This window comes from Lithobates pipiens, unplaced genomic scaffold (genome assembly GCF_037356315.1).
Source record: "Lithobates pipiens isolate NorthernLeopardFrog02 unplaced genomic scaffold, aLitPip1_a1.2 Scaffold_13, whole genome shotgun sequence".
Lineage (NCBI taxonomy): Eukaryota > Metazoa > Chordata > Amphibia > Anura > Ranidae > Lithobates > Lithobates pipiens.
In genome coordinates this window covers 537,861,553-537,882,385 of record NW_027507718.1, presented here as the reverse complement: position 1 = coordinate 537,882,385, position 20,833 = coordinate 537,861,553, and the positions used below count along the sequence as shown (strand labels likewise).

Sequence of the window (20,833 nt, the reverse complement as noted above, 5' to 3'; positions counted from 1 at the left end):
TAAGGTAAGGGCTGTTGGATCATGGCAGTAGGGTTAAGGTAAGGGCTGTTGGATCATGGCAGTAGGGTTAAGGTAAGGGCTGTTGGATCATGGCAGTAGGGTTAAGGTAAGGGCTGTTGGATCATGGCAGTAGGGTTAAGGTAAGGGCTGTTGGATCATGGCAGTAGGGTTAAGGTAAGGGCTGTTGGATCATGGCAGTAGGGTTAAGGTAAGGGCTGTTGGATCATGGCAGTAGTGTTAAGGTAAGGGCTGTTGGATCATGGCAGTAGGGTTAAGGTAAGGGCTGTTGGGTCATGATGGTAGGGTTATGGCCAGGGCTGTTGGGTCATGGTGGTAGGGTTATGGCCATTGGTTCATGGCAAGGGGCACTGGGTTGTGGCGGTAAGGTTGTGGTTAAGGCTGCGAGATTAAGGTCTATAGGGTTGTGGTAAGGGCTGTACAGTTATGGTTAAGGTTATGGTAAGGGCTGTTGGGTCATGGTGGTAGGGTTAAGGTAAGGGCTGTTGGATCATGGCGGTAGGGTTAAGGTAAGGGCTGTTGGATCATGGCGGTAGGGTTAAGGTAAGGGCTGCTGGATCATGGCAGTAGGGTTAAGGTAAGGGCTGTTGGATCATAGCAGTAGGGTTGTGGTAAGGGCTGTTGGATCATGGCGGTAGGGTTGTGGTAAGGGCTGTTGGGTCATGGCGGTAGGGTTGTGGTAAGGGCTGTTGGGTCATGGCGGTAGGGTTGTGGTAAGGGCTGTTGGGTCATGGCGGTAGGGTTGTGGTAAGGGCTGTTGGGTCATGGCGGTAGGGTTGTGGTAAGGGCTGTTGGGTCATGGCGGTAGGGTTGTGGTAAGGGCTGTTGGATCATGGCGGTAGGGTTGTGGTAAGGGCTGTTGGATCATGGCGGTAGGGTTGTGGTAAGGGCTGTTGGGTCATGGCGGTAGGGTTGTGGTAAGGGCTGTTGGGTCATGGCGGTAGGGTTGTGGTAAGGGCTGTTGGGTCATGGCGGTAGGGTTAAGGTAAGGGCATGGATGGGAGTACAATGGCACAGAATGTAGATTGGGGCGGATAGAGTGGATAGAGCTCGGGTAAGAGGGAATAGGGAAGAGCTCGGGGATGTGGAGAGAGCTCGGGGAAGAGCTTGAGGGTGTGGATAGAGTTCGGGGAAGAGCTTGGGGAAGAGGGAAGAGCTTGAGGAGAGCTCGGGGAAGAGCTAAGAGCTCGGGATGTGGAGAGAGCTTGGGGATAAGCTTGAGGGTGTGGATAGAGTTCGGGGAAGAGCTTGAGGAGAGCTCGGGGAAGAGCGAAGAGCTCAGGGAAGATTTTGGGGATGTGGATAGAGATTGGGGAAGTGGCAACAGCTGGAGGAAGTGAGAATAGTTGGGGGAAGTGGGAAGAGTTGATGAAAGTGGGAAGAGATGGGTCAGACAGCAGCCTGGCCACCCTTGTCCACACATCCACCTGATAGGATGGCAGGCTTGGTAAGAGTCCGGTGATGTGGATAGAGTTCAGGGAAGAGGGAAAAGCTTGGGGAAGAGCTCAGGGAAGAGTTTGGGGAAGTGGGAAGAGCTCAGGGATGTGGATAGAGTTGATGGGAAGTGGGAAGAGTTGATGGGAAGTGGGAAGAGTTGATGGGAAGTGGGAAGAGTTGATGGGAAGTGGGAAGAGTTGATGGGAAGTGGGAAGAGTTGATGGGAAGTGGGAAGAGTTGATGGGAAGTGGGAAGAGTTGATGGGAAGTGGGAAGAGTTGATGGGAAGTGGGAAGAGTTGATGGGAAGAGTTGATGGGAAGTGGGAAGAGTTGATGGGAAGAGTTGATGGGAAGTGGGAAGAGTTGATGGGAAGAGTTGATGGGAAGAGTTGATGGGAAGAGTTGATGGGAAGAGTTGATGGGAAGAGTTGATGGGAAGAGTTGATGGGAAGAGTTGATGGGAAGAGTTGATGGGAAGTGGGAAGAGTTGATGGAAGTGGGAAGAGTTGATGGAAGTGGGAAGAGTTGATGGAAGTGGGAAGAGTTGATGGAAGTGGGAGGAGTTGATGGAAGTGGGAGGAGTTGATGGAAGTGGGAGGAGTTGATGGAAGTGGGAGGGGTTGATGGAAGTGGGAGGAGTTGATGGAAGTGGGAGGAGTTGATGGAAGTGGGAGGAGTTGATGGAAGTGGGAGGAGTTGATGGAAGTGGGAGGAGTTGATGGAAGTGGGAAGAGTTGATGGAAGTGGGAAGAGTTGATGGAAGTGGGAAGAGTTGGGGGAAGTGGGAAGAGTTGGGGGAAGTGGGAAGAGTTGATGGAAGTGGGAAGAGTTGATGGAAGTGGGAAGAGTTGGGGGAAGTGGGAAGAGTTGGGGGAAGTGGGAAGAGTTGATGGAAGTGGGAAGAGTTGATGGAAGTGGGAAGAGTTGATGGAAGTGGGAAGAGTTGGGGGAAGTGGGAAGAGTTGGGGGAAGTGGGAAGAGTTGGGGAAGTGGGAAGAGTTGGTGGAAGTGGGAAGAGTTGGTGGAAGTGGGAGGAGTTGATGGAAGTGGGAGGAGTTGATGGAAGTGGGAGGAGTTGATGGAAGTGGGAGGAGTTGGGTCAGACAGCAGCCTGGCCACCCTGGTTCGGGAAGTGGGAATAGGGGAGGTAGGTGTGCGGGGAGATCCATGTATGATGAACTGACAGGCGGGGGATGTGAGGACCCGTCTGGGGACCCGGGGCCCAGGAAGATTGTATTGCCAGGACTGTCCCTGAAGGAAGAAGGACTTCTGTACTCAGACTGTGCCACCCCCCTCCCCTTACCCCCCCAGTACCCCCCATGTGTCAGTGCTGGCCCCCGGCTCACCTCAGTATGGTGTTGGGGGTGGTGCAGTCCTCATGAGGGACAGAGAAGCCGACTTCATGGCCGAGGTTCAGGTCCATCTCATCCGCCACCCGGACGGCCAGGCTGAAGGCGGCGGCAGCGTGAGGCTGGGAGGAGATAACGGCGCCCTCCGAGTATTCCTGGGAGAGAGCGAACTCCGCACACCACTGAGGAACCTGAGAGGACACAGAGGTCACATGACATGGGGGACAGGGGCCCCGCATACCCCAACATACACCCCGAGTGAGCACCCTTCACCTGGTATATTTCCTGACATACACACTGTACCCCCAAACACTGAGACACTAAGGGGTCCCTGTACCCCCAAACACTAAGGGGCCCCTGTACCCCCAAACACCGGGACACTAAGGGGTCCCTGTACCCCCAAACACTAGGGGGCCCCTGTACCCCAAACACCGAGACACTAAGGGGCCCCTGTACCCCCAAACACTAAGGGGCCCCTGTACCCCCAAACACTAAGGGGCCCCTGTACCCCCAAACACCGGGACACTAAGGGGCCCTGTACCCCCAAACACCGGGATATTAAGGGGCCCCACCAGCCACACATACTGAAGATACAGACAGAACCCATTATAGCGCCCCCTGGAGACCCTGACACACCATGATAGAGCAGTAACTGGGCTCCCCACTCCTGGCACAGACAGGGGCCCCACATCTAGAAGGATCAGTATGACAGTTACCTGTGTGCTCCGCCCAGACCCCGCCTCTCCGCTGACGAGGACGATGTTGCTGCCCTGCAGACTCTCCAGGAATTGGTATTTCACCCCCCAAACCGGCAACATCCGGCGCCCGGCCAGGAAAAGGTAATAGCGGGAGGAGAAGGGGAGACCATCAAAGGGGTTCTGTTCCAGATCTCCGTCCTCCTTCCCCTCATCTTCATCCTCCAGAATCACCACCTCCTCCTCATCCCGATCCTCCTCCTCCTCCCGATCCTCAGAGGGGACCTCCTCATCCCGATCCTCCGAGGGGACCTCCTCATCCCGATCCTCAGAGGGAACCTTCTCCGACTCCATCCTGAGGGCAACAGAAGAGAGTCATGACAGAAATAACTATCACTGAGGGGCCCCGGGACAGACATGACTATCACTGAGGGGCCCCGGGACAGACATGACTATCACTGAGGGGCCCCGGGGGACAGACATGATTATCACTGAGGGGCCCCGGGGGACAGACATGACTATCAATGAGGGGCTCCGGGGGACAGACATGACTATCACTGAGGGGCCCCGGGACAGACATAACTATCACTCAGGGGCCCCGGGGGACAGACATGACTATCAATGAGGGGCCCCGGGGGACAGACATGACTATCACTGAGGGGCCCCGGGGGACAGACCGATCTGGTAGAAGCATGCAGCAAGTGAAAGCTGGGATAAGAATTAGGGATCCTGAGGATCTCCATGTCAGAGAAGATCCATTATTATTATATATGGGCTCTCCCTCACTACCAATCAGATCTGACTTCACACCCTGACCAATGAGAGCCGACTTCTAATTGGCTACTCTGTACAGAGGGCTGTCCCCTCCCCCCACCGTCCCCATCACACATACATCTCACAGGGTGTCACTTCTGGGTGGCTGAGTGATCTTCCATGTCTTCCGCCCTCACTGACACCCACTTCCGCCTTATTCACGGGTACTTCCGCCCTCACTGACATCCACTTCCGCCTGAACTCCACGGGCTTCCGCCCTCACGAGGAGACACTTCCGCCCTTATTAAAATTATTTTCTGTCCCCCCCCGAATCCCACATTTCCCGACCCGCCAGATCCGACGGAAGAGCAGCGACCGACAGTCACCCGAGTAATGTCCGGACACTGGAGGGAAAGTTCTCGGCAGAGAGAGAGAGAGAGGGTAAAACGTCACACAGCCGCCATTTTCCCGGAGACCCGTCCGCCATGTTGGGTGTGACAGGGCAGAGTACTGCAGACAGCAGAGTGTGGAGGGGGGAGGGGAGAGGAGTGAATATAATGGGGAGAGTACCCTCCAGGTGTAGAATTATCACAACTTTCACCACTTCAGCCCCCCCCCCCCCAGCCTCTTTATGAGTTTCGGTGTTTACAATTTAAAATCTGTTTGTTTGTTTTTGCTATAAAATGACTTATTACCTTTCTAACACCCTAGAGAATAAAATGGAGGTCGTTGCCATACTTTCTGTCACGCTCTGCGGATCGCGGCGATACCTCACATATGTGGTTTGCAACGCCGTTTACATATGTGGGCGGGACTTACGTATGCGTTCGCTTCTGCGAGCAAGATCGGCGGGACGGGGCGCGCTTACAATATTTACATTTTTTTTTCTTATTTATTTTACTTTTTATTTTTGAAATCGTCCTCTGAAAAAAATAAATAAACGATGCCACTTTTATTCCGATTACAAGGAATGTAAACATCTCCTGTAACAGAAGAAAATCCTGACAGGTTCTCTTATATAGGAGAGCCGGAGGCCGCAGAGACCTCACCTCTCATATCTATACTAAAATGCAACACAAAACAAATCAATAAAATGGCTTTTTTTTTTTTTTACAAAAAATAAATAAAATTTCCCCCTTCAACCACTTCCCGACCGGCGCACTCCGATGTACGTCGGCAGAATGGCACGGGCAGGCAAATGGGCGTACAGGTACGTCCCTTTAAATTTGCCGCCCTGCCATCTGCGGCGCGCTCGTGTGCTGGTCGAGACCCCCGTGAGTCCGGTCGCGGGTCCCGCGGACTCTATCGCCGCGGGCATACCCGCGATCGTCTCACGGGGCGGCTGAACGGAGAGATGCCGTTGTAAACAGCATTTCCCCCGTTCTGCCTAGCAACTAGTGACGCTGATCTCTGCTTCATGTGATTGGAGCAGAGATCAGTGTTCACTAAATGAAAGCCCAACCCCCCCCCCACAGTTAGTAACACGCCCCTAGGAACACTTAACCCCTACACTGCCACCCACTGGTTAACCCCTTCACTGCCAGTGTCATTTACACAGGAATCACTGCATTTGTATAGCACTGATTGCTGTATAAATGACAATGGTCCCAAAAATGTGTCAAAATTGTGCGACGTGTCCGCCGCAATGTCGCAGCCACAATAAAAATCGCTGATCGCCGCCATTACTAGTAAAAAAAAAAAAATTATTAATAAAAATGCTATAAAACTACCCCTATTTTGTAAACGCTATAACTTTTGTACAAACCAATCAATAATCGCTTATTGCGATTTGTTTTACCAAAAATATGTAGAAGAATACGTATCGGCCTAAACTGAGGGAAAAAATGTTTTTTTTATATATTTTTGGGGGATATTTATTATAACAAAAAGTAAAAAATAATGCGTTTTTTTCAAAATTGTCGCTCTAATTTTGTTTATAGCGCAAAAAATAAAAACCGCAGGGGTGATCAAATACCACCAAAAGAAAACTCTATTTGTGGGATAAAAAGGACGTCAATTTTGTTTGGGAGCCACGTCGCACGACCGCGCAATTGTCAGTTAAAGCCGAATCGCAAAAAGTGGTCTGGTCTTTGGCCAGCAAAATGGTCCGGTCTGAAAGTGGTTAAGAGCATCAGGCGGAGGAAGTGATGATTGATGGGGCTTCCGCCCTCCAATGGTATGCCTGGTAAGGCCATTCAGTCATGGCCACCCTGCTACGGGTTATGGGCGCTACACGTGGGGGCTCGTCCGGGATTTACCGTTACCTCGCAGGGCCTTGGAACAGAGGGTGAAGAATGTGTTTTTCGAACTGCGCCACAGAGATCGGCGCCACTTTGGAGAGACTTTCACTGAGGCGCGTAAGCATGGGAGGAGCCTGTATCAGAAGCCCGCGAAAATCTACAGCAGCCGGCGCCCAGTGGGAGGAGTCTGAGCTGACCTTTTCCCCCGCACGAGGCACTGCGCGAGTGTGTGTTGCGGAAAGAAGCGGTGAGGTTGTTTTCTTGGAGTTTGGAGAGAAAGCCTGAAAATGTTTTGTCCTTTAAGGGTCTGGCGAGTGTGCAGACACCAGGGATGGACGTCACAGATACTGGCATCCGGTTGCTGCCACAGGGGAGGTTCGCCCTGCGCAACATAGGTGAAGTTGAGGCCCTCGGGATATTATGTGGAAGGGGTGAAGGGCTGAATCCCCGACCGTTCTCGAGATGCCCCCGAGTGCGGGAACTACGTGTTCCAGGTGGAGCAGCCTGTTGTCCCACCCCAGGCCTTTCGCTACAATTGGGCCGCGGGTGTCGCCACTGAAGAGACTGTTAATATTGCACCGCTATCGTCCTTTCGGGGGTCAGGCTACCACAAGGGACCTTGTCCCTTCTGAAGCCAGAGAAACCTTTGCTGAGATTGCGGAAGAGGCTCCGCGGAAGAAGAAGGCCGCCGTTGCAGGGTGGGCCGTACAGGCAGAGGAGAGGAGCAAGAAACCCCACCATTGCAGAGGCAGGCCTGCCTCCTACACTCAGAGGCCGGACTTCTGGGGAAAGGTGGTCAGTTCCAAGCCTCGGGGTACCACTAGAATCAACATGGAGAATTATCTGCCTGCGGGGGATTCCTTGCCTGGCTCACCGGCGGAGACCGGCATCCGACGAGGGAGATGGTTGGTACTTTGAGCCGAAGCTGCCATGAGTAACAGATTTAGACTTTTAAATTCTTTTAATATTAAACGGACTGTTGCCGGTGCGTGGACACTGCCCAGAACGACGGGCCGCTAAGCCCCTGAGACTTTTATTAAGCGGCGGCAACAGAGTATGGACTTGATTTCTCCTGTGTTGGGTGAAGTCATGGACATTGCGAAGGTGACATAAGGAAAATGTCGGGACCGTTGTAGTGATATATTTTATATACTGGGTAGATAATTAATTCGTTATTATAAGTGCTTTCATAGTTACATAGTTAGTCAGGTTGAAAAAAGACCCAATTCTATACACACAGTTGATCCAGAGGAAGGCAAAAAACCCCCAGCAGAGCCAATGATCCAATTTGCTAAAGCAGGGGAAAAAATTCCTTCCTGATCCCCCGAGAGGCAATCAGATTTTCCCCGGATCATCTTTCCCTATAAATGTCATCCAGATATATTCTGTACACTTAGGAAATAATCCCGACCTTTCTTATAGCAATCTACTGATTGGGCCAGATCCACCTCTGCAGGGAGTCTATTCCACATTTTCACAGCTCTTACTGTGAAGAAACCTTTCCGTATTTGGAGATGAAATCTCTTTTCCTCTAGATGTAAAGAGTCCCCCTTGTCCTCTGTGATGACTGTAAAGTGAAGAACTCGACACCAAGTTCCCTATATGGACCCCTTATATATTATACATGGAGATCATATCCCCCCTAATCTCCTCTTATCAAGAGAGAATAAATTCAGTTCCTCTAATCTTTCCTCATAGCTGAGCTCCTCCATGCCTCTTATCAGTTTGGTTGCCCTTCTCTGCACTTTCTCCAGTTCCCCGATATCCTTACTGAGAACTGGAGCCCAAAACTGAACGGCATATTCCAGATGAGGTCTTACTAATGATTTGTACAGATGATATCTCCCTCTCTGGAGTCCAGACCTCTCCTATACAGGAAAGAGACCGCAGCTCAGCATTGTATGTTATTATTGAGCTTATGATCTACCAAAACCCCCAGATCCTTCTCCACCATGGATCCCCCCAGATCCTTCCCCACTATGGATCCCCCCAGATCCTTCTCCACTATGGATCCCCCCCAGATCCTTCTCCACTATGGATCCCCCAGATCCTTCTCCACTATGAATCCCCCAGATCCTTCTCCACTATGGATCCCCCCAGATCCTTCTCTACCATGGATCCCCCCAGATCCTTCTTCACTATGAATCCCCCAGATCCTTCTCCACTATGGATCCCCCCAGATCCTTCTCCACCATGGATCCCCTCAGATCCTTCTCCACTATGGATCCTCAGATCCTTCCCCACCATGGATCCCCCAGATCCTTCTCCACCATGGATCCCCCAGATCCTTCTCCACTACGGATCCCCCCAGATCCTTCTCCACCATGGATCCCCACAGATCCTTCCCCACTATGGATCCCCCAGATCCTTCTCCACTACGGATCCCCCCAGATCCTTCTCCACCATGGATCCCCCCAGATCCTTCTCCACTATGGATCCCCCAGATCCTTCTCCACTATGGATCCCCACAGATCCTTCTCCATTATGGATCCCTCCAGATCCTTCTCCACTATGGATCCTCCAGATCCTTCTCCACTATGGATCCCCCAGATCCTTCTCAACTATGAATCCCCCCAGATCCTTCTCCACTATGGGTCCCCCCCAGATCCTTCTCCATCATGGATAACCCCAGATCCTTCTCCACTATGGATCCCCCCAGATCCTTCTTCACTATGGACCCCCCAGATCCTTCTTCACAATGGATCCCCCCAGATCCTTCTTCACTATGGATTCCCCAGATCATTCCCCACTATGGATCCCCCAGATCCTTCACTACGGATCCCCCCAGATCCTTCTCCACCATGGATCCCCCCAGATCCTACTCCACCATGGATCCCCCAGATCCTTCTTCACTATGGATCCCCCCAGATCCTTTCCCACTATGGATCCCCACAGTTGTACTCCCCCTAGTATGTATGATGTATATTCTTAGGCCCCAAGTGCAGAACTTTACATTTATCAACATTAAACCTCATCTGCCACATAGTCACCCAATTAGACAGTGTATTGAGGTCGGCTTGTAAATTGGAGACATCCTGTAAGGACGTTCTTCCACTGCATATCTTGGTGTCATCTGCAAAGACAGAAATGTTACTTTTGATCCCAGACCCAAATATCATTTATAAAGATATTAAAAAGTAAGGGTCCCAGCACTGAACCTCGGGGTACACCACTGATAACATTTAGACCATTCAGAGTAAGAATCATTAACCACGACTCTCTGAATTCTGTCTTTTAGCCAGTTGTCTATCCATTTACAAACTGATGTTTGGTAGTAGAGGTCGACCGATATATCGGCCGATATTTGCCGTTTTTTAAATAATCGGCATCGGCCGATTGTGTTAATAAAAAGCCGATTCTACAGCGGGACTTTGAAATGACTTCTGTATAGAAGTCAGTGCGAGTTGTCTGAGTCGTCATAGCAACACTTTCCTCCTCTCTGGGCAGACTGCCAAGAAAAGAACTAAATGATACAATGTTTACACTTCTGAATGAATGAATGAAGTCATCTCTGTGTGTAGAAGTTCTCATTTAAAGACTAAATCTTTTCTGACACTTGTTGCTTACAAGTAAAAATCCTGTATTTTCTGCCAGAAAATCACTTAGACCCCCCAAAAATTATATATATTTTTTTAGCAGAGATCCTAGGGAATAAAATAGCGGTTGTTGCAATATTTTATGTCACGCGGCATTTGCACAGAGGTCTTTCAAATGCATTTTTTGGGAAAAAAATACACCATTTAAAAAATAAAATAAAAACAGTAAAGTTAGCCCATTTTTTTTTTTTTTTTTTGTCCAAAAGTTTTGACTACCTGTTTTTATTTAATATATAGGTTTTTTGTTTTTTTTAATCTAGATCATACATACAAGTAAACTGATTGGAGGTTTGTTTTGTTTAATAAATGTTTAAAGCGGGAGTCCGCCGGGACTCCGCGTTTTTTTTTTTTTTTTTTAAAAGCCAGCAGCTACAAATACTGCAGCTGCTGACTTTTAAAATAATGACACTTACCTGTCCAGCGCGCCCGCAATGTCGGCACCCGAAGCCGATCTCTAGATCGACACTCGAGTGCTGCCGCCGCCGCCATCTTGGGTATGGGAATCAGGAAATGGAGCCTTTCGGCTTAATTTCCCGGTTCCCTACTGCGCATGCGTGAGCCGCGCTGCGCAATAAGGACGGGATCTGTGTGTTTCCCAGCAGGCAGCGGGGCACTTGCGGAAGGGGGCGAGCACTTGCGGAAAGGGGCGTAATGTACGCCCCTTTCCGCAGAGAGCTATCCCGGAAGTGGGTGCAGTTACCTGGATTATCCAGGTAACTGCACCCCCCTCCCCCCTGAAAGGTGCCAATTGTGGCGCCGGAGGGGGGGAGGGTTCCGATGAGCGGAAGGTCCATTTTAGGGTGGACCTCCGCTTTAAGTGTAAGAAATTTTCTGTATCACGTATGAAGGCCGCTTTCACACTGGAGCGGGCAGACGTTGATGGTAAAACGCAAGTTTTAGCGGCTCTTTACCATCATTTTAGCGGTGCTATTTGGCTGCTAGTGGGGCACATATAACCCAGCTAGCGGCCAAGGAAGAGGTTAAATGCGCCCATGAAGCACCGCTGCCAAATCGCATTGCATGCGCTTCGGCAGTGGTGCCCATTCATATCAATGGGCAGGAGTGGTGGAGGAGGGGTATACACCACTCCAAACGTGCTGCTTGCAGGACTTTTTTTTTTTAAGATCCTGCCAGCGCATCGCCTCAGTGTGAAAGCACCCGGGACTTCCACGCAGACTGCAGGGGAGCCATTTTGCAGGCACTTTACAGGCGCTATTTTTAGCCCAAAAGCGCCTGAAGAATGCCCCAGTGGGAAAGGTGTGTTAGATCAAGGGGGATTAAAAATAAATAAATAAAATAAAATCGGCCTAACATATCGGCCCAAAAAAAATCGGCATCATATATCGGCTATCGGCCGCCATGATTTCTAAATATCGGCATCGGCATCGGCCAGAGAAAAACCCATATCGGTCGACCTCTATTTGGTAGTAATCTTCCACAGCAAACCAATTCTTCCAGAGAGATGCACTTTATTGACTTCCAATACAGAACAAAGTCTTGCAACAGATGACACAAGACAACAGAGTAAATCTTACAAATCTAGTAAATATTCAGAGCCTCATGTTCCTTAGACCTTGGTGCCTTCATAACCACCCACCCAGACAAGACTGAAGGCCATGTTATATCCCCAACACATTGAATGGCTGAGCAATTTGATTGGCCCTTTCCATTAAATGCTTTGATCTCCATGTGTTTTTCAGCGAGGCAGAAGATGACCCCCCCGCCATGAACAGCTGTAGTCATAAACTGCCCTAATTCACATTCTTTCATATTTACATGAGCAAGTTTCCTTCAATATGCGCAATTAGATTAACAGATACCACCTTAACGTTTTGGTCAACAAGTCCCCTTTGATATGTGTAATTGAGTTGGCTCAGTCAACTGAAATCTGGCCTGGTCAATCTTGTACTGTATGTGTCCATATAACACCATATATAAAATACATGGACATACACACACACATATATATATATTACAACATGTACTTCCTCCAGGAATCCTCCCCCGCTATCCTTGGATCCATCGCCATACCCTGTACTTCCTCCAGGAATCTTCCCCCCGCTATCCTTGGATCCATCGCCATACCCTGTACTTCCTCCAGGAATCCTCCTCCCCTACTATCCATAGGACCATCGCCGTACCCTATACTTCCTCCAGGAATCCTCCGCTATCCATAGGACCATCGCCATACCCTGTACTTCCTCCAGGAATCCTCCCCTACTATCCATAGGACCATCTCCATACCCTATACTTTCTCTAGGAATCCTCCCCCGATATCCATAGAACCATTGCCGTACCCTATGCTTCCTCCAGGAATCCTCCCCTGCTATCCATCGGACCATCGCCGTACCCTGTACTTCCTCCAGGAATCCTCCCCTGCTATCCATAGGACCATCGCCGTACCCTGTACTTCCTCCAGGAATCCTCCCCTGCTATCCATAGGACCATCGCCATACCCTGTACTTCCTCCAGGAATCCTCCCCTGCTATCCATAGGACCATCGCCGTACCCTGTACTTCCTCCAGGAATCCTCCCCTGCTATCCATAGGACCATCGCCGTACCCTGTACTTCCTCCAGGAATCCTCCCCTGCTATCCATAGGACCATCGCAGTACCCTGTACTTCCTCCAGGAATCCTCCCCTGCTATCCATGGGACCATCTCCATACCCTATACTTTCTCTAGGAATCCTCCCCCGATATCCATGGGACCATCGCCGTACCCTGTACTTCCTCCAGGAATCCTCCCCTGCTATCCATAGGACCATCGCCGTACCCTGTACTTCCTCCAGGAATCCTCCCCTGCTATCCATCGGACCATCGCCGTACCCTGTACTTCCTCCAGGAATCCTCCCCTGCTATCCATAGGACCATCGCCGTACCCTGTACTTCCTCCAGGAATCCTCCCCTGCTATCCATGGGACCATCGCCGTACCCTGTACTTCCTCCAGGAATCCTCCCCTGCTATCCATCGGACCATCGCCGTACCCTGTACTTCCTCCAGGAATCTTCCCCTACTATCCATAGGACCATCGCCGTACCCTATACTTCCTCCAGGAATCCTCCCCTGCTATCCATCGGACCATCGCCGTACCCTATACTTCCTCCAGGAATCCTCCCCTGCTATCCATAGGACCATCGCCATACCCTATACTTCCTCCAGGAATCCTCCCCTGCTATCCATAGGACCATCGCAGTACCCTGTACTTCCTCCAGGAATCCTCCCCTGCTATCCATGGGACCATCACCGTGCCCTGTACTTCCTCCAGGAATCCTCCCCTGCTATCCATAGGACCATCGCCGTACCCTGTACTTCCTCCAGGAATCCTCCTCCGCTATCCATAGGACCATCGCTGTACCCTGTACTTCCTCCAGGAATCCTCCCCTGCTATCCATCGGACCATCGTCGTACCCTGTACTTCCTCCAGGAATCCTCCTCCGCTATCCATAGGACCATCGCCGTACCCTGTACTCTCTCTAGGAATCCTCCCCTGCTATCCATAGGACCATCGCCGTACCCTGTACTCTCTCTAGGAATCCTCCCCTGCTATCCATCGGACCATCGCAGTACCCTGTACTTCCTCCAGGAATCCTCCCCTGCTATCCATAGGACCATCGCAGTACCCTGTACTTCCTCCAGGAATCCTCCCCTGCTATCCATCGGACCATCGCCGTACCCTGTACTTCCTCCAGGAATCCTCCCCTGCTATCCATCGGACCATCGCCGTACCCTGTACTTCCTCCAGGAATCCTCCCCTGCTATCCATAGGACCATCGCAGTACCCTGTACTTCCTCCAGGAATCCTCCCCTGCTATCCATCGGACCATCGCCGTACCCTGTACTTCCTCCAGGAATCCTCCTCCGCTATCCATAGGACCATCGCCGTACCCTGTACTCTCTCTAGGAATCCTCCCCTGCTATCCATAGGACCATCGCAGTACCCTGTACTTCCTCCAGGAATCCTCCCCTGTTATCCATCGGACCATCGCCGTACCCTGTACTTCCTCCAGGAATCCTCCCCTGTTATCCATCGGACCATCGCCGTACCCTGTACTTCCTCCAGGAATCCTCCTCCGCTATCCATAGGACCATCGCCGTACCCTGTACTCTCTCTAGGAATCCTCCCCTGCTATCCATCGGACCATCGCCGTACCCTGTACTTCCTCCAGGAATCCTCCCCTGTTATCCATCGGACCATCGCCGTACCCTGTACTTCCTCCAGGAATCCTCCCCTGCTATCCATCGGACCATCGCCGTACCCTGTACTCTCTCTAGGAATCCTCCCCTGCTATCCATCGGACCATCGCCGTACCCTGTACTTCCTCCAGGAATCCTCCCCTGTTATCCATCGGACCATCGCCGTACCCTGTACTTCCTCCAGGAATCCTCCCCTGCTATCCATCGGACCATCGCCGTACCCTGTACTCTCTCTAGGAATCCTCCCCTGCTATCCATCGGACCATCGCCGTACCCTGTACTTCCTCCAGGAATCCTCCCCTGCTATCCATCGGACCATCGCCGTACCCTGTACTTCCTCCAGGAATCCTCCCCTTCTATCCATAGGACCATCGCCGTACCCTATACTTCCTCCAGGAATCCTCCCCTGCTATCCATAGGACCATCGCTGTACCCTATACTTCCTCCAGGAATCCTCCCCTGCTATCCATCGGACCATCGACGTACCCTGTACTTCCTCCAGGAATTCTCCCCTGCTATCCATAGGACCATCGCCGTACCCTGTACTTCCTCCAGGAATCCTCCCCTGCTATCCATCGGACCATCGCCGTACCCTGTACTTCCTCCAGGAATCCTCCCCTGCTATCCATCGGACCATCGCCGTACCCTGTACTTCCTCCAGGAATCTTCCCCTGCTAGCCATCGGACCATCGCCGTACCCTGTACTTCCTCCAGGAATCCTCCCCTGCTATCCATCGGACCATCGCCGTACCCTGTACTTCCTCCAGGAATCCTCCCCTGCTATCCATCGGACCATCGACGTACCCTGTACTTCCTCCAGGAATTCTCCCCTGCTATCCATAGGACCATCGCCGTACCCTATACTTCCTCCAGGAATCCTCCCCTGCTATCCATCGGACCATCGCCGTACCCTGTACTTCCTCCAGGAATCTTCCCCTGCTATCCATCGGACCATCGCCGTACCCTGTACTTCCTCCAGGAATCCTCCCCTGCTATCCATCGGACCATCGCCGTACCCTGTACTTCCTCCAGGAATCCTGCCCTGCTATCCATAGGACCATCGCCGTACCCTGTACTTCCTCCAGGAATCCTCCCCTGCTATCCATGGGACCATCGCCGTACCCTGTACTTCCTCCAGGAATCCTCCCCTGCTATCCATCGGACCATCGCCGTACCCTGTACTTCCTCCAGGAATCCTCCCCTGCTATCCATAGGACCATCGCCGTACCCTGTACTTCCTCCAGGAATCCTCCCCTGCTATCCATGGGACCATCGTCGTACCCTGTACTTCCTCCAGGAATCCTCCCCTGCTATCCATCGGACCATCGCCGTACCCTGTACTTCCTCCAGGAATCTTCCCCTACTATCCATAGGACCATCGCCGTACCCTGTACTTCCTCCAGGAATCCTCCCCTGCTATCCATCGGACCATCGCCGTACCCTATACTTCCTCCAGGAATCCTCCCCTGCTATCTATAGGACCATCGCCATACCCTATACTTCCTCCAGGAAACCTCCCCTGCTATCCATAGGACCATCGCCGTACCCTGTACTTCCTCCAGGAATCCTCCCCTGCTATCCATAGGACCATCGCAGTACCCTGTACTTCCTCCAGGAATCCTCCCCTGCTATCCATGGGACCATCACCGTACCCTGTACTTCCTCCAGGAATCCTCCCCTGCTATCCATAGGACCATCGCCGTACCCTGTACTTCCTCCAGGAATCCTCCTCCGCTATCCATAGGACCATCGCCGTACCCTGTACTTCCTCCAGGAATCCTCCCCTGCTATCCATCGGACCATCGCCGTACCCTGTACTTCCTCCAGGAATCCTCCCCTGCTATCCATAGGACTATCGCCGTACCCTGTACTTCCTCCAGGAATCCTCCCCTGCTATCCATGGGACCATCGCCGTACCCTGTACTTCCTCCAGGAATCCTCCCCTGCTATCCATCGGACCATCGCCGTACCCTGTACTTCCTCCAGGAATCTTCCCCTACTATCCATAGGACCATCGCCGTACCCTGTACTTCCTCCAGGAATCCTCCCCTGCTATCCATCGGACCATCGCCGTACCCTGTACTTCCTCCAGGAATCCTCCCCTGCTATCCATCGGACCATCGCCGTACCCTGTACTTCCTCCAGGAATCCTCCCCTGCTATCCATCGGACCATCGCCGTACCCTATACTTCCTCCAGGAATCCTCCCCTGCTATCCATAGGACCATCGCCATACCCTATACTTCCTCCAGGAATCCTCCCCTGCTATCCATAGGACCATCGCAGTACCCTGTACTTCCTCCAGGAATCCTCCCCTGCTATCCATGGGACCATCACCGTGCCCTGTACTTCCTCCAGGAATCCTCCCCTGCTATCCATAGGACCATCGCCGTACCCTGTACTTCCTCCAGGAATCCTCCTCCGCTATCCATAGGACCATCGCCGTACCCTGTACTTCCTCCAGGAATCCTCACCTGCTATCCATCGGACCATCGCCGTACCCTGTACTTCCTCCAGGAATCCTCCTCCGCTATCCATAGGACCATCGCCGTACCCTGTACTCTCTCTAGGAATCCTCCCCTGCTATCCATCGGACCATCGCCGTACCCTGTACTTCCTCCAGGAATCCTCCCCTGCTATCCATAGGACCATCGCAGTACCCTGTACTTCCTCCAGGAATCCTCCCCTGTTATCCATCGGACCATCGCCGTACCCTGTACTTCCTCCAGGAATCCTCCCCTGCTATCCATCGGACCATCGCCGTACCCTGTACTCTCTCTAGGAATCCTCCCCTGCTATCCATCGGACCATCGCCGTACCCTGTACTTCCTCCAGGAATCCTCCCCTGCTATCCATAGGACCATCGCCGTACCCTGTACTTCCTCCAGGAATCTTCCCCTGCTATCCATAGGACCATCGCCATACCCTATACTTCCTCCAGGAATCCTCCCCTGCTATCCATAGGACCATCGCCGTACCCTGTACTTCCTCCAGGAATCCTCCCCTGCTATCCATCGGACCATCGCCGTACCCTGTACTTCCTCCAGGAATCCTCCCCTGCTATCCATAGGACCATTGCCGTACCCTGTACTTCCTCCAGGAATCCTCCCCTGCTATCCATAGGACCATCGCTGTACCCTGTACTTCCTCCAGGAATCCTCCCCTGCTATCCATAGGACCATCGCTGTACCCTGTACTTCCTCCAGGAATCCTCCCCTGCTATCCATCGGACCATCGCCGTACCCTGTACTTCCTCCAGGAATCCTCCCCTGCTATCCATAGGACCATCGCCGTACCCTATACTTCCTCCAGGAATCCTCCCCTGCTATCCATAGGACCATTGCCGTACCCTGTACTTCCTCCAGGAATCCTGCCCTGCTATCCATAGGACCATCGCCGTACCCTGTACTTCCTCCAGGAATCCTCCCCTGCTATCCATAGGACCATTGCCGTACCCTGTACTTCCTCCAGGAATCCTGCCCTGCTATCCATCGGACCATCGCCGTACCCTGTACTTCCTCCAGGAATCCTCCCCTGCTATCCATAGGACCATTGCCGTACCCTGTACTTCCTCCAGGAATCCTCCTCCGATATCCATAGGACCATCTCCATACCCTGTACTTCCTCCAGGAATCTCCCTGCGATATCCATGGGACCATCGCCATACCCTGTACTTCCTCCAGGAATCCTCCCCTGCTTTTCATCGGACCATCGCCGTACCCTGTACTTCCTCCAGGAATCCTCCCCTGCTATCCATAGGACCATCGCCGTACCCTGTACTTCCTCCAGGAATCCTCCCCTGCTATCCATCGGACCATCGCCGTACCCTGTACTTCCTCCAGGAATCCTCCCCTGCTATCCATAGGACCATCGCCGTACCCTGTACTTCCTCCAGGAATCCTGCCCTGCTATCCATAGGACCATCGCCGTACCCTGTACTTCCTCCAGGAATCCTCCCCTGCTATCCATAGGACCATTGCCGTACCCTGTACTTCCTCCAGGAATCCTGCCCTGCTATCCATAGGACCATCGCCGTACCCTGTACTTCCTCCAGGAATCCTCCCCTGCTATCCATAGGACCATTGCCGTACCCTGTACTTCCTCCAGGAATCCTGCCCTGCTATCCATCGGACCATCGCCGTACCCTGTACTTCCTCCAGGAATCCTCCCCTGCTATCCATAGGACCATTGCCGTACCCTGTACTTCCTCCAGGAATCCTCCTCCGATATCCATAGGACCATCTCCATACCCTGTACTTCCTCCAGGAATCCTCCCCTGCTATCCATAGGACCATTGCCGTACCCTGTACTTCCTCCAGGAATCCTGCCCTGCTATCCATAGGACCATTGCCGTACCCTGTACTTCCTCCAGGAATCCTCCTCCGATATCCATAGGACCATCGCCGTACCCTGTACTTCCTCCAGGAATCCTGCCCTGCTATCCATAGGACCATTGCCGTACCCTGTACTTCCTCCAGGAATCCTCCCCTGCTATCCATCGGACCATCGCAGTACCCTGTACTTCCTCCAGGAATCCTCCCCTGCTATCCATCGGACCATCGCAGTACCCTGTACTTCCTCCAGGAATCCTCCCCTGCTATCCATCGGACCATCGCAGTACCCTGTACTTCCTCCAGGAATCCTCCCCTGCTATCCATAGGACCATTGCCGTACCCTGTACTTCCTCCAGGAATCCTCCTCCGATATCCATAGGACCATCGCCATACCCTGTACTTCCTCCTCCATAGAGGAGTTTGTCTCCCATGGTTGAGACCCAGGATCTTTCATTCTATTACTAGGGTAGGACCCACTAATTTGGGGTACTTTGTCGCAGTAAGTGGGCTTAGAACTATTTGACCATATAGTGTGACCAAACCCCCGTATTTTTTTGAGGTGTTTGTAACTAGCCTTGCAGGATAAATGTCATTCTTGTAGGTGTGCGCTGTGGTCTGGTCTGTTGGTCTTGTAGGTGTGCGCTGTGGTCTGGTCTGTTGGTCTTGTAGGTGTGCGCTGTGGTCTGGTCTGTTGGTCTTGTAGGTGTGCGCTGTGGTCTGGTCTGTTGGTCTTGTAGGTGTGTGCTGTGGTCTGGTCTGGTGGTCTTGTAGGTGTGCGCTGTGGTCTGGTCTGTTGGTCTTGTAGGTGTGCGCTGTGGTCTGGTCTGGTGGTCTTGTAGGTGTGTGCTGTGGTCTGGTCTGGTGGTTTTGTAGGTGTGCGCTGTGGTCTGGTCTGGTGGTCTTGTAGGTGTGTGCTGTGGTCTGGTCTGGTGGTCTTGTAGGTGTGCGCTGTGGTCTGGTCTGGTGGTCTTGTAGGTGTGCGCTGTGGTCTGGTCTGGTGGTCTTGTAGGTGTGTGCTGTGGTCTGGTCTGGTGGTTTTGTAGGTGTGCGCTGTGGTCTGGTCTGGTGGTCTTGTAGGTGTGTGCTGTGGTCTGGTCTGGTGGTCTTGTAGGTGTGTGCTGTGGTCTGGTCTGGTGGTCTTGTAGGTGTGCGCTGTGGTCTGGTCTGGTGGTCTTGTAGGTGTGCGCTGTGGTCTGGTCTGGTGGTCTTGTAGGTGTGCGCTGTGGTTTGGTCTGTTGGTCTTGTAGCTGCACCATCCTGAATGTAAAGGCCTTTTAGGGTGTGAGTGTGATTTTCTCTGGTTATATGAAGAGCCTCGGGTGACATTGCAGAACACCTGCAGAGAAGACATAGCGTGGTCACCGCTAAGATGAAGAGTGTCACTCATCCCCGGGGTCACCGCCGCTGACCCCAGACCCCGTCCAACATGTGATTAGAAGAACTCACAGATGAGACACCAACAGGAAAAGCAAACACTGAGATCTGCAGAACTACTCAGCAGACTGGAACGCAAACACCACGCCGAGTGTTCCACCGAACGTCTACATCTCCCTATATCCAACTCCCCATATATCATGTCACTGCTCTGCCATATATCCTATATCTGGAGAGCCGTGATGTCACTGCCGTACCTATATCCTATATCTGGAGGGCCGTGATGTCACTGCCGTACCATATATCCTATATCTGGAGAGCCGTGATGTCACTGCCGTACCTATATCCTATATCTGGAGGGCCGTGATGTCACTGCCGTACCATATATCCTATATCTGGAGAGCCGTGATGTCACTGCCGTACCATATATCCTATATCTGGAGAGCCGTGATGTCACTGCCGTACCTATATCCTATATCTGGAGGGCCGTGATGTCACTGCCGTACCATATATCCTATATCTGGAGAGCCGTGATGTCACTGCCGTACCATATATCCTATATCTGGAGAGCCGTGATGTCACTGCCGTACCTATATCCTATATCTGGAGGGCCGTGATGTCACTGCCGTACCATATATCCTATATCTGGAGAGCCGTGATGTCACTGCCGTACCATATATCCTATATCTGGAGAGCCGTGATGTCACTGCTGTACCATATATCCTATATCTGGAGAGCCGTGATGTCACTGCTGTACCATATATCCTATATCTGGAGAGCCGTGATGTCACTGCTGTACCATATATCCTATATCTGGAGAGCCGTGATGTCACTGCCGTACC

The 20,833-nt window shown here is 52.1% G+C and overlaps 1 protein-coding gene across 1 annotated transcript in view; it reads right to left on the bottom strand.

Moving 5' to 3' along the window:
• Positions 1-4,588, bottom strand: part of DQX1 (DEAQ-box RNA dependent ATPase 1) — a 38,256-nt gene extending 33,668 nt beyond the window's left edge. The window contains exons 1-3 of the mRNA XM_077478246.1: positions 4,392-4,588; positions 3,521-3,854; positions 2,802-2,995 (exon numbers count right to left, since the gene is read on the bottom strand). Of these exons, the coding sequence (XP_077334372.1) occupies positions 2,802-2,995; positions 3,521-3,854; positions 4,392-4,498 (635 nt within the window). The 5' untranslated portion in view covers positions 4,499-4,588. The remainder of the gene's footprint in view (positions 1-2,801; positions 2,996-3,520; positions 3,855-4,391) is intronic.
• Positions 4,589-20,833: the final 16,245 nt, after the last annotated feature.